The sequence below is a fragment of the Aythya fuligula genome, chromosome 6, assembly GCF_009819795.1.
Source record: "Aythya fuligula isolate bAytFul2 chromosome 6, bAytFul2.pri, whole genome shotgun sequence".
Classification (NCBI taxonomy): Eukaryota; Metazoa; Chordata; class Aves; order Anseriformes; family Anatidae; genus Aythya; species Aythya fuligula.
Genome location: NC_045564.1, coordinates 38196433 through 38210209, shown reverse-complemented (window position 1 = coordinate 38210209; position 13777 = coordinate 38196433). Strand labels below are relative to the sequence as shown.

The 13777-nt window shown below is 42.7% G+C and overlaps 1 protein-coding gene across 4 annotated transcripts in view; it reads right to left on the bottom strand.

The window, feature by feature from the left end:
- GALNT13 (polypeptide N-acetylgalactosaminyltransferase 13) overlaps positions 1–13777 on the bottom strand; it is a 127715-nt gene that overhangs the window by 32423 nt on the left and 81515 nt on the right. For all 4 annotated transcript variants that reach the window (XM_032189990.1, XM_032189988.1, XM_032189991.1 and 1 more), the window contains exon 9: positions 7087–7267. In XM_032189990.1, coding sequence (XP_032045881.1) covers positions 7087–7267 — 181 coding nt within the window. The remainder of the gene's footprint in view (positions 1–7086; positions 7268–13777) is intronic.

Below are 13777 nucleotides of genomic sequence, written 5' to 3'. Positions count from 1 at the left end.
CGTGACAAATTCAGCCTATTTTTTCAGCCCGAGATATTTTGGACTAAATTTAACCCATAAGGTTTTCCACTGTGTTATTCATTTTTCTTCAATCTGTGTTGGATATGTTAAAAATTCTGGCACCTAACTCACCTGAGCATGAGGCATGCATGAGCAGGCAACACACAGGATGGCCAAATTCAAGGGTAGCAGAAATAGAAGATTTTATTCTTATCCACACACAGCTTCTACAAAGATAAGGGAAGGCAGCAGTTTTAAATATACGTAAGACCACAAAAAATTTTAGATGGGCTCTCCTGTAGTGGAGTTAGCTATATTTTTAATAGTAGACAGCCTCCAGAAAACAATTCATAACTTGATTAATCAAGACTTTTACCTCCAACTATAATTACCAGGTGTGCACCCTCATTATGCTGAGAGATATATTTAACACAATGCCACTGTCAGCAACCATCGGTTCCTCTTTCTCCGAGTACATAATCTGAAAATTCAAACCAGCCAGGTCCCAGAGGAGAGCTGGGGAGATGAGTGTGTGCTGATAGATAATAGCTTCAGAGACCTAATTACTAAAATGCAACTTGCTTTGTTCTCTACCAGAATTATCTGGAGATCTGCATATTTCAGATTAATAACCTAAAGAAAATGTATGTCTTACAAAAGGATAAAAAAGAAGTTTAACAATATTGGGAACACTTTCTGACATCTAGCAATGACCTATAAAAAAAATCTTCTATTTCCTATGGATTTTTGTTAAGATTATTTTTAGTTAAAATGTTATTGTTAACTTTTGTTAAATTTCATAAAATATACTTCTTTATTTGCTTCTTAATCCTGAAAAACATTATGACCATATTTTGAGAATTTATAAATTATATTCTTAAATGACTTTTTAAAAATCTGAAAATATGAAGGACAGAAATACTGAAATTCCTTCCAGTCACTGAAATAGCAGCAGTCATTAAGTTTTGAATTAAACAAATCTTGTCCTGCCAGCATCACCATATGACTGACCTAATTTCATTCTTCTCTTCTAACAAAATTTTGTAGGTTCTCTGTTTGAATTTTTTTATCGAAATCTTGTGCAAATATGCAAATGCACAACTGTGCAAAGAAGAGAGAGGACATTGAGCAGCACCAAATTTCTGCTGCTTGCTCACTTCAGATGCACACAGCAATTTTCTTCATAGAAAGATAAGCCAGTTTAACAACAAATACAGAAAGTGTATTGGTATTTTGCCCTAACTTTTCTAAAAAAAAAAAAAAAGAAAAAGAAAAAAAAGAAAGAAGCAGCTTCATTAAAAATGGTTGTGAGAAAAAACAAGTATTTTTGTCCTGGATTGGCTCTGCTGCTGTGCCTACACCTGAGGATTGCAGAGAGCACTCTGGAGCAGCTCGCCACAGCTGAGCTCACGCATTTGGAGGGGGGATGCCTGTCCCACAGGATGCTTATCAGCAAGGAACATGCAAAATTACAGAGGAGATTAAAAAGTAAAGTTCATCAGGTGGACTGGGGAAGAGCTGGCAATCAGGGAAGGAACAGCAATCGGGGGGGAACCACCACCAGGACAGCCAATGCACCGCACAACTCGGCAGGTGGGATAATCTCCCGGCCTGGCTCAGAGGGGAGATGAAGAGGGGTGATAGGGTGTTCATTTATGGGCTTGTGAGCTTCTCCTCGGTGACTGGGTCAGGGCTCTTCAACGGATGCCCTGGCACAGTCCTAACACCATGCTGAAATCACCAGTTTCTGCAGGCACATACATGTTCCTCCCCAGGCAGCATGACCCACATGTACTTCAAGGCTGGCCTGCTCGAGGGAGGGGGACACGAGCTGAGTCTGGGCTGAACTCAGTCTCCAAACATCCCAGGGTGCAGAGCCAACATCCCCTTCCCACACAGTCCCACACCCCCATCTGAATCGCTGAGGGCTTCTTTTAATTTTCCATCTTATTAGCTTCACCTCTTTTCCCATGGGAACTGCATTTTTAGAGCCATCTCAGCACCCCACTGCCACAAAAGAAATGGCAAAGAAGCCCAGCCCTGTGCCGAGCCCGGGGAAATGTTGACGGGGGAATTGACAGAGAAATGTCTTCCCCAGGTGGAGGGAGGAAAACGCTGCCTCCTCCAGCGGCACTGCGGTGTTTGCAACGCGTGCTGTCCCCCTAGCTGACAGGCTGCTGAAAAATGGCTCGTTAAAGATAGCCTTGCATTTAGAGCTGTGCTTAGAAGCCTAAATTAAAATGGCCTGCGGCAAGAACTGATCTTTTCAATGGGAAAAGGGATGTCTTTTCACTTCCAAAACCAGCTGATGAAATTCAGGCTGGGAAGCCTAATATCGGGCATCCGAGTTAAAAAATGGTGCTGACAAGTCTCCCCCGCTGCTTGCTGAAACCCAACAAATTGTAAAGGTAGCTGTAAAACTGGCTGTCCAAAGTCACTGCAGAAGCTCCTCTCTAATATAATAGAAAATAATCTGTTAGCCCTGTCCAAGACACGACTTCTAATTGGGAAACTTCAAAATGCACATTCATTTGACCTCTTACACGGCAGGCACTTTTCTAGACAGAGCTTCACAATGGCTCCTGTCGCCAGAGGTGTCTGCATGCTTCCAAACTTTCAAATTGGGCATTTTCCACCAGCCGAACAGCAGGATAGCAGTGAGCTCAGAAGATGATACGTCGATACTCACCCCACTCCCAAACCCTGAGAGCATCCCCTTGGCTCCCAGCGGTGCTGCTCCAGCAGCCCTGTGCAGGCAGCTCCGGGCGGGCATCAGCAGCAGGAAGGATTATGGGCTTGACTTGTATCGCCCGGCACATTCCTCATATCCACTTCCAAAACTAAATCCCCTATTTAAACTACTTAAATCTACGGAGGGATGGCTTTGAGGTACAATTCATACGGCCCTCTGCAATGTGCACGCTCTGATAGATGGAAATAGGTATTGCTTATCGCCATTCCGTGTAGCCCTCCTGTAACAATATATTCTGAAAATCAAATTTATATCTCTGCTTTCGACTGTCCCACATTTTTAAGCCCTCAAAGTGAGGTAATTCAGCCACCTGGCTTACAGAGTTCAGAAATCACATTTCTGGCAGTTTATATACTGCAGCTTATGTACCACTTTTCATAGCACTGAAAAGCATTTATTTTTTCAGCAGGCAGTGCTTCACTGTTGCACCTTGACCCAAAGAAAACACTAAGAAGCACCTGTGAATTTACTTGGCATCTGACCTTCTCAGCTGCTTGCATTTGCCCCCAGACCCTACTAACCACTACAATCCATTTTTTCCCCTAACTTATTTGCTTCCTACAAATGTTGTGTTATCCTCCAGAAAATATTTGATAAAGTTCAATTTCCAGACAAGTATTTAAAACCTTGTATACGATCTGTGCACCCCAAAACACTGCAGGTCTCATTCCTGCCAGTGCTGATGGCCAAAGGGTGGCACAAAGAGCCTGAGCACACAGTGAAAGGCACAGTGCTCTTACTGGAGGTGGTACTATAAAGATGGCAACAAACACGTCCACTTTCCCGAGCTGTATTTCCTTTAAATTGGTTGGTTCCAAATTACTGCATTCTGCTGGAGCTTTGACACATCAAATCATCAAAAGAGCAGAACAGGAAAAATCTTCTGCAGATGTGCTGGAGAAATAGTCAAGCCTGTCAAGCGTAGACTTAAATCAGACTTTTTTCCATGTCCTTTTTATTTTAATTTCTACAGCCAAACCTAACCTTTTGCTCAGCACTAAATTATTCACTCAACTCAGAATACCTCAGTAGAAGCTCTCTGGAAACAACATATTAAAAAAATCATTGCCTACTGGGGGAGTCCTGCTGTAATCAAATGGACCCTTGCTTAGAAGATCCCAAAACCAAAAGAAAAGAAATGAGAGAGAGGAGAAAAGAAAAACAAAAAGCAAAAAGCTGTTCCAATCCAGGATATTTAGTCTTGCATTTAGGAAACTTAAAATTAAAATGCAGAAAATTTTGATGTATTTCTTAGCTGAAATCTGAACACATTTAAAAAAAAAAAAAAAAAAAAGGAAAAGAAAAGAAACTACACATCAGCAATTTCACCTTGCACTCTTCTGGAAACTGGAATTTTTGCATTTCTTTACCATGAATATCACTATTCTAGTCACATTTATATGTATTTTCATAAAATCTCATTTAAAATGTATTGTATTTTAAATAGCCCTTAGTACAGTATTTCTGGAGCTTCAGCTTACCTAAATGCTTTAAAGCAGCTAACTCGAAAACCTACTGCCACGGCAGACCCTAGAAGCACGTAGTGCCAGCCCCCTGGATGCAATGGATTGTCAGCATTTGCATGCCTTAGACTCATAAGAAAACGTACGCTTTCAGGATAAATTATTAGAAACGCATTTATGCAGAAATACAATGGGAATCTGGTATTATTGAGACTGCACAAAACCAGAACTTAATAAAAGACGACTGAACAAAAGAACGGCTAATCCCATGAGATAACATTTATGGTTTGAACTCTATTGCATTGTATATCGGGTTTGAATTCACTTCTACATCATCTTAGACACCCATTTCTCAGCGTGGGTTTTTTTTTTTTTTTCCTTTTTTTTTTCTTTCCTCTTGTAGAAGGATAGAAACCAATTACATTAGTAGCAGCCAAATTTTCCATCACGTACTCTATTCTTTCGGCTTTAATTGGGTAGATACAAGTACCAATTATAAAGGGAGACGATCCTGCCTATTTCACACACGGTTCAATTTCCCTAGTTAAGGAGATTCCATCAGTGCACTCGCTTTTCACTCGCGTTGTGTGAACCCTCTGCATTTTGTTAAATTGCTGAAACCCGTAGTGCCCTTCCATGAGGGGTGGCACGGGGGCAGATGCCTGCCCAGTGCTCCAAGTGGTGACAAAACACCGGTAGCATTAAGAACAGGTCTGGTCCTCCAGACTGAGAGCCACTCATCCTCATTGTGACGAACCACAAAATGATTGGGGTTGGAAGGGACCTTAAAGCCCATCCAGTTCCAGCCCCCTGCCTTGGGCAGAGGCACCCCGCTACACCAGGCTGCCCCCAACCCCATCCAGCCTGGCCTTGAGCCGGCACAGCAGAAGATGCAAATACTGAGAGGAGACTTCAAAAAGAGTGAGGAAAACCTGCCTTGCGATGCAGCAGCCTTTCCTACTACGCTGCCAGATGGGAGACAGAGCTTACAAACACTTCCCCAAAACACTCAGTACCAACCCAACCTCCGTTTGATGGCAACCAGTTTGGTGTCGTGCTTCCCATTGGTTTCTTGCTTCCATCTCTTGCCTGCATACACATTTACACATGGCTATATTTAGTGCATATAAAGGTGCAGATATTTATATCTTTTTTACACCGTTAGCAAGGCACCTGACTTGTGCATAGACTTCTTTTTTTTTTTTTTTTTTTTTTTTTTTTTTTTAATATTTTCAATTCTTTGGCTTGATAAAGGTTTTCCAGGACAGGCTGAGAATATTTTATGAGCGCATGCTGTGACAGCCACAGGACACTTGTGATAGCCCATTCAGAAACAAAGAGTTTTCAGACATCACAGCTGATGATTACATGTTGGCACCCGATGATTGACTGAGATGTCATGAAGCCCTGGAAAATCAAAGCACCAAAACAGCTTGTGGGAACAAGCAGGCTTACAGCCGGAATGCGCTGAGGTATAATGACAGTAAATTGTGCTGGAGATGAAACACAAAACTTACGGAGATAATAATATGGTCCGGGGTTTACTTCTTGGTGACAGTGAAAATGTAAACTGATTCTGTTGCTACAGAATTTTAATTGGAAGAAAGTTTAAACATGGAAGAATGGGAAGATTACCCCAGAACACAAAATAAGAATAGCTTATATGATCTACAACTGCCCTCTATCACAAACATTTTAGATAATGGTTTATAAATATTATAAAAAATAAATATCTGATTTTCGTATATGAAGACTTTATATATTCTGGCTTTTAAACTGAAACGATTCAGTATTTATTCACTTCAGAATTTTGTGGTACCAGTAAAACTGTCTAGAGTGGAAAAAAAATACCCAAACAGTTTTCCTTTTTATAAATAAATCTCTAAAACAAAGATAATATTATAGAGTATATTAATATTATTTATTTTTTCATTTATTTCAGCCAAATCAAATTACATAAAACTATTGATCTTGACTTAGGAGAGACATCCTTCTCAGAGGGAGACATCAGAGACCCAGAGACTGATGAAACCTTCACGTCCCACTTCATATTTAAGGGCTCCACTCCATTCAGCTCACTCATATGGAGGCCTTACTTATCTTTAGGTAAAAACATCCCCAGGTTTGATACATCAACATTAGGTTATTTCATCATAATACTTACCCGCAGTATAGCCCTTAACAACTGTTGGAAGATCGAATAGGAAGATCTGCTTTATCATATGTAATTGTATGTGTGATGTATGTGACTATAGCTGTACATAATTTGCATGCTCTGGGCGTCATACTAAGATAAATGAAAATCAGTTATACAAGGAACAAAAATCTGTCTATTTAAATGCTTCTCCTCAGGACTGATATTTGGTAATGGGGAACCAGGAAGACATGGTGAAAATACTTCATGGCACTTTGATCCCCGCACTGCAGAAGGGCTCCTGTGCAGTGACCCTGAGCATCGCTGCTGTCCCTCCCACTGACATCTCCTGAAGGGACCTTCAGGGATTATAAAAGCAAAAGGACAATCTGGCCAAATTCTGTGTTTCTTAGACCAAATAGCGGACAAAGAGCTTTCCTACTTGGTTTCAAACTGGTAAGATATGAAATCATTCTCAAAAGAAATCCTCATAATCTTCAGAAGGGGCAGCTCCTTAGCTAATATTCTTACCTTGGGAACAGAAGATAGGCTTTGGCACATGGAAAGAACACTCCCTTGAATTCTGAAAGCCCCTTGCTGTCGTGTCATATATAACTTTTACTACATATACATGTACACATGTGTACACTTACCTCTATGCACCTCATATTGGCATTTTCCTTTTTTTGGACAACTTTACATATCATTCATTATACAACAAGAAAATAATTTCTTACCTGGGGATATTATATAGAAGAAATCTTTGAACTCATCCATCCAGACCTCTGCCAGTCGCCTGTTGTTCTTGTTGATGACGTGCCCCGTGCCACCAGGGAAGGTGTAAGGTGTTGCTTTGCGGAAAACGTGGCCAACATGCGAGCAGGTGACGATCTCGAGGGAGCCACCACACTGCCAAATCTGAAATCAAAACATGCAGAAAACGTTGACTAAAACCAATACAAAAAATGTCAAGTTTACAGCAGGAAGGACTCTAACAGGTTAGCAGTTATCTCCTGATTTATTTCCCTGGGTCACAGTTCAACAAGGAGTTTCAAACAAAATAATAAATAGACAGCAGGGGCACAATTTGTGATAGCAATCAAAGTTCACGGACTTTTGCTACACCATGAAAGCATTTGGGAATGGCACACTTGGTTATATGATCTAGTGGGTGGTGCCCCTGCCTATGGCCAGGGGGCTGGAACTAGATGATCTTTAAGGTTCCTTCCAGCCCAAGCCATTCTGTGATTCTGTGAACATAAATATACACGAATCCGAGCCTGAGAAAGGTGTAATCCTGTAATGGATGGTTAAGTGTAGGGTACAGATGTTATCTGTGTATTTAAGTTTTGCAGGAATACACAATACTTTAAGAAACAGAGCAGAACTTTTAATCGTGTATCCATTCACATACATGTATTTTTAAAGCAAAATTATGTTCATGGCCACCCAAAAAGATAGACAAAGAAGAGAATTTGATGGCTTCAAGTTGTGAATTCTCCCTTTCCTCTGCTGGATCCCAGACCTACATTCTGAGTAAGCCCTGTGCCTTCAGTGTGACTGCCCAAAAATAAGCAATCATTTAATCCTGGACTTCAGCACCCTGCTGTTAAATGAAGTAACATATTTTTCTGGCAGCTCGCTGGAGTCTTGGTATGATACACATCAGCTAGTGCATTACCTGCAATCTGTTCTGCAATATCCTGTCTTTCTAGGCTCTGGAAAGAACTAGGGAAGGAACTGCAGAAGGCTGCAGGTCCAGCTTTGCAGAACTAGAGGCATAACACGGGCAGCTGGGTCTTGGTGTGTACAACAGGGACAAATGAAGATTTCCACTGGGTGCCAGCAGGGTTGCAAAACCTTGTTGCTCTGCCAGACAACATCGATTCCTTGAGATTCGCTCTGCACCAAGGCTTGTTGAGATTTTTTGGCATCAACAAAGGTTATTACCAACTGCCCGGTTCACTATTTAGGCTCATCCCACCCTTCACTTTACTCTCCGCCTAAGCAGAGAGCTGGACCAAAATTTCCAGTACCTCCTCCTAATAAAAAGCAGAGTTTAAGAACCATTTGGTGTCTTAAGAAGGCTGGTACAGGCTTGTAATTAGAGCTCCTTGACACAGACATAACAGTTACCATAGTAACTTAATGCAGATTTTATTTAATTAGGGCTAGATCCTTTTATATAATTTCATTAGTATGCTAAGTGATGTACTCCGCTGGGATAAGCAATGACAACATCAAAATATTCTTGTGTTTAACATCTCGTGTTTTGCAGCTCAGTGACAACCAGTCAGTTCAGGTAAAACTTCAAGTTGATGGATGCCGAGGAACATACGGCTGCCCCAAAAAGGGAACGCATTAAAACCAAAATACACGCTGCTAACCTACCACAGCACCACGGCACTCACCCTCCAGACAGGCCAGGAACGGGCACAAACAGCTGTGGGTGCACTTTAACCCCCTGTCCCTGCCTGAGGATCGGCGTTCCCGCAGGTCCCCCCAGCGCCCTCCTCGGCAGGAAATTCCTCCCACGCTAACACATTAAAACGTGTGTTCCTCTACGCTTTTAAAGCACATTTTTGGCTGCCCTCGGTACAATCTGCTATTTATTACAGTTGCCATAGGAATGCCGATAAACCTGCACGGTGTTCAGAAGAGGAGGCCTTCCATCCTTTCAATATTAAGAAGAAAAACCTTTCCTGAATGCTCACTGGTGAAATAATGACTACTTTCCAGAAGTTCCTATATCACGGCTGGAGACTGTGGGATTGCATAGATTTGAGCACAATATAGGCAAGATTTATGATGGTATACATTTGATCACACTTCGTCGCAAGTACCTTGAGTACCAAAACTGTCCCTAACGCTTTGACATCAAGGAGCTACTTGTGGACACCACCTCAGGTCAGGTATCCAATTCCTATCCAATTCCTGACCACAAATATTTTGGTACACGACTGATGTATGGCATTTAAATAAAAACGAAAAAAAAAAAGTTATAATTCTAATTTTCATACTAAACTATTCATAAACTGGTTGTTGTCACGTCATCATTTTTGAGACGCCTTCCTCCCGCTATGAGTCTGAAAATTTAAACAGCCTTAAAAATTCATCACCAAGGTTCTTCCTTCCCTTGGAAATTTCCAGCTCATGAGCTCTTGCCTCACAACTGCTGTCTCCATCACTGCATCCTCGCTGCAGGACCTCTCTCCTCCTGTACCCAGTTCACAATCTCCATCTTCTCCTTACACGGCAGATAATTTCCAGAGTGCCACTTGTTGAAATGTGTCAGAGAAGAGAGGAGCTGCCACATAGCCTTGGTCTGGAAAACAAGCTGTCAAACCCACAGCATTTTGTAATTTAGCTTCTGCAAATCCATGCCAGACTAATCTGTTTTCTACTTATCTTTTGGCTTACAAATATTAATTCCTTCAAAATTTGTGGTAAGACACTGCACACTATGGAATTAAACCTATGGCTCATATGTGCCCACATAATTTATCCTTTTTTAAATATGGGCGTTAATTATTTAAAACTACCTTTGTTTTCATAGACCTTTGAAAGTCATCCCTATTATTGCACAAAATGAGCGCATTAAGCTCCATCAGATTGCTTTCTGTTCAGCCTGCTGTCAGGATTTTTTTTCCCTTCCATCAGTTTTGAACACCAAGGTAAAGTCATTTCCCACAAATCTCAGCACCTGTCAGTCACGAATGTTTAAGGCTACTAACAATCATTTGTATGCAAATAAAAATAACACCGAGGCTTTACTCCAAATATTAAAACAAGTAGAAAAAAAAAATAATCCTGTGGCTTAGTTTAGGTTTTGATTATTTTTTGGGTGGCTGAAGTACTTATTATCTACGTACAACCAGGAATGAACCACCACACATGCCTAGTATTCCTTTGTGGGTGCAGCTCAGCAGCACGTTTACAGCAGCTCCGGGCCCAGCTTCCCCTTGCTGCCCTGTCCCTCGATGCCAGTGGAGCTGGGGCCCGCCAGGTGCTGGCACAGCTGCTGCAGCAGCAAACCTGCACGGCGCCGGCTGCTGCGCCACCGCTCGCTGCCTCCCTCCTGGGAGTGGGGCTTCCTTGCAACTTCCTTCCACGGCAGAACATGTAAAACTAACCCCGCAGGAGATAGGCTGCTTTTTGGGGTTGGGATTAAAAAAAAAAAAAACTAAAAATTTCAGGCTAAAAAGATGTTAAGCATTTGTTTTTGTTGTTCCTATGCTAATGATTTTATTTACTTCATATTAGGAAATAAATATTTACTTACACAAGGGGGATTTTTTGGATTCATTTCTGAATGTGTGCTCATTGATGATGGTATTAGATTAAACCGACCTTGTATATTCATAGATCGAAGCTATAGCAAAAATCCCCAGTGATTTCTGCAGTCAGAAAGTAAGTTAACACTTGAGCACAGTTACACTACATCCGTTAAACTTGTTGGCTGCTGTGCAGTGATGCATAAGTAATAGTTATGAAAAAAAAACCTGAAAACTCTGATACCCATCTACAAGATCACCATAATCAAATTAGCTGAATCGGTGTACCTTGAATATTTTCCCCTACATAAACACCAGAATCACGACATACATAAAAATTAATGGGGACCAAAAAAAGAGGGAAATGCTGTATATTTTAGACTTATCTATACAAATCTTTTGAGTACAATATATGAGCAAACCAGGCTCTTAAAATTAGTGAGCACAGTCCAGCACCTACGGAATACTGAAAACCACAGAGCTGCACTTTCCATCTGACCGTCTGCCAGGCGATTAGGGATTTATATACCCCAAATTCCACCCAGCCACACAGAAAGTGATTTTCAATGTCACAGCGTACTTCTGCAGATAAAATAATCTCACATTCACGCAACTTCTCCTGCCTGATGGATGCTGCTTCCCATCGTGCCCGTAATTATACAGCACAGGTCTCCCAGTCGCCCAAATCGGCGACCGTGCTAAGAGCGCTTACTTCGACGTGTTTAACTGCTCTGTTACACCTGTAATTTTGCAATTGAAAGTAGGGGCCTCACATACCATGGGGCTGGAAATTTGTTATCAGTAGTGCTTTGTGCTCTGCGGAAAAGCTTCCTCACCAGCACCCCGCCTCACAGCTGTACCTCGGGAGAGCAGCGACCTCCAACGCGCGGCTGCCGCTGCGCTAAGAGCCAAGTGGATCACACACCCCCGATCCCTCAGCATTTACTGTGCAAAGTCCTACAGCAGCCTAACCACACGCTGCAGAGAGCAAGCACGACACATCAGCCCGTCACGCCTCTTAGTAAACGCACACGGACACGTCTACACAGCCTGCTGCACTTCTGGCTTCTACCAGCAAACAAAGGGAAGCAGCACCTCAGTCTTGGTAGCATGTGCATTGGCTTCTTCCAGCCTTGTTTTGCCCTGTTTGGATTTTTTCTAAAAAATTAATAATTGTTTTTTCCTCTGATTGACAGATTATTTTTTTTTTATTGATTATTTTCAATAGCCTGTCTGAAGTTATAAAAGCTCCTTTCTGGCTATAAAGTTTTCAGGGCATTTTCTGATCTGGAAAAAAAAAAAACACAGAATTTAAGAGAAGATTGAAAATGTACAAAGAATTCTACAAGTAATATATATATATATATATATACATACATATATAAAATCTTTAAGAATAAATGATGCCTTCATTAGTGTAATAAAGTTCCAGTCCCCGGCTATAAGAGATTCCTGCCAGGATATTTTTTTTCCAAATTGCTGTTATTAAAAGATATCCTCCAGAAAGGATCGTTACAGACCGCTCAGCAGTGAGCAGCAGCACAGCTAATAGACCAAACATCGATTTGCCCAGGAGTGAGGAAGCTGTAACAGCAGTGCACGTTACCTCGATATTTTACAGGAATTGGGCAGCTGCCCCCAGGACAGCCAGGCAGCCAGCCGGACAGACAGACAGACAGACATCCATCACCTGCCATTACCCCTGCGCTGCCCATCCAGGCGACAGGGAGAGGAGGAAATCCCTGGGGAAGCCAGGTCTGGCCAGGACTCGGCACCCACGTGCCCCCAGCAATAAGGGGGGCAGGACCCAAGTAATTCTGCAAATCCCTCTGATAATCCCATCGGGGATAATCCCACCGCCTCTAATTGCCCAGGGAAGAGCTGCAGACGTTGGCTCAGGGTGGCACGTTTCCTGCAGGTGCTTTTTACATCAGGCACATTTTTAAATTCTGAGGCCTTGGTACCTTATTGATCAAGCTGTACTTGTTGCACTTGACTACGGGGCTGGTTTCCTTTAAAGACAAAGGCTCCAAATGCTAGGAAACAGCACAGCTCGGTCATCTTCCACTTCCACAGCAATCCCTGCACTGCAAACATATCACTTCATTTCCATTTGTGACACCGTGCCCCCTTATTAATCCTATGCATGCTTTCCTAGCCAGTAATGTTTCTTGAAGTCTATGAGGGAAAACGTGAAGGCACAGCACGTCTTCCAGCAGGATGCCCAAGGAGCTGCTCGGAGGAGCCCGAAGGAGCGAGGGAAAGCTGCTGGCCACAAGGGCAGCTCGCAGCAGCAAGGCTGTCCACTGAGAGCCTTGCTTCACTGCTCCTGGGCTGCTCACATGTCTCGGGCTGACATTTCTAATTTAAAGCCGAAACAGCTCTCATGACAGCACTCCCACAGAATTTATATAACTTAGGCCAATCACCGGCTTGCTCACAGAAGCATTGAGTAGCTTTCAAATCCAAACCGAAACAGACCTCAAGCAATGATTATTTAGGGAAAAAAAAAAAAAATAACATCTAAAGTAGCAATTACAGAAAAGCCCAGGCAGCAGAACTCCAAGCCACAGCAAAGGCAGCCCCCAGCACAGCCGCTGCAGCTCCCCAGGCCCTGCTGCCACCACGAGCCCCATGGCACTGGGGTTAGGGTCCCCAGGGTGGCCATGACCTTCCCAGGTGCATGGGGCCAGCGGTCCTCACCAGCTCCATCCTCCACATCCAGCCCCACTCCCTTGGCCCCCAGCAGGAACACAGCCTCCGGCAGCACCGCGAGGAAGCAGGAGACAGAAGAACCCAGTGGAACCGCCAGACCTCTCAGGAAAGGTTTTCAGAGTAGGTTAGCATTATTCAGCGAGGGGATGCATTAGGAACGTCCTATTTAGGGCATGTCTCCAGCACAGGCTGCAAGCCGAATACATGCTCACACGCTGCTCTCAGCAGATCAAATGCTTTCTGCCAAGAAGGATCTGTTATGCCAGGGAGTGGGAAAAGACCATGGAATTGTAAATTATTTTATTTTGTTGCATTTGCAGGGCCTGGCTGAAAAATGATCGGTGTTTGTATCTTTGTTAACAAAACCAGCCACTGCCAAAAGGAGCACACAAAGAATCAGTTTCCATATTATCCATCACGCACTCTGACCAAAAATCAT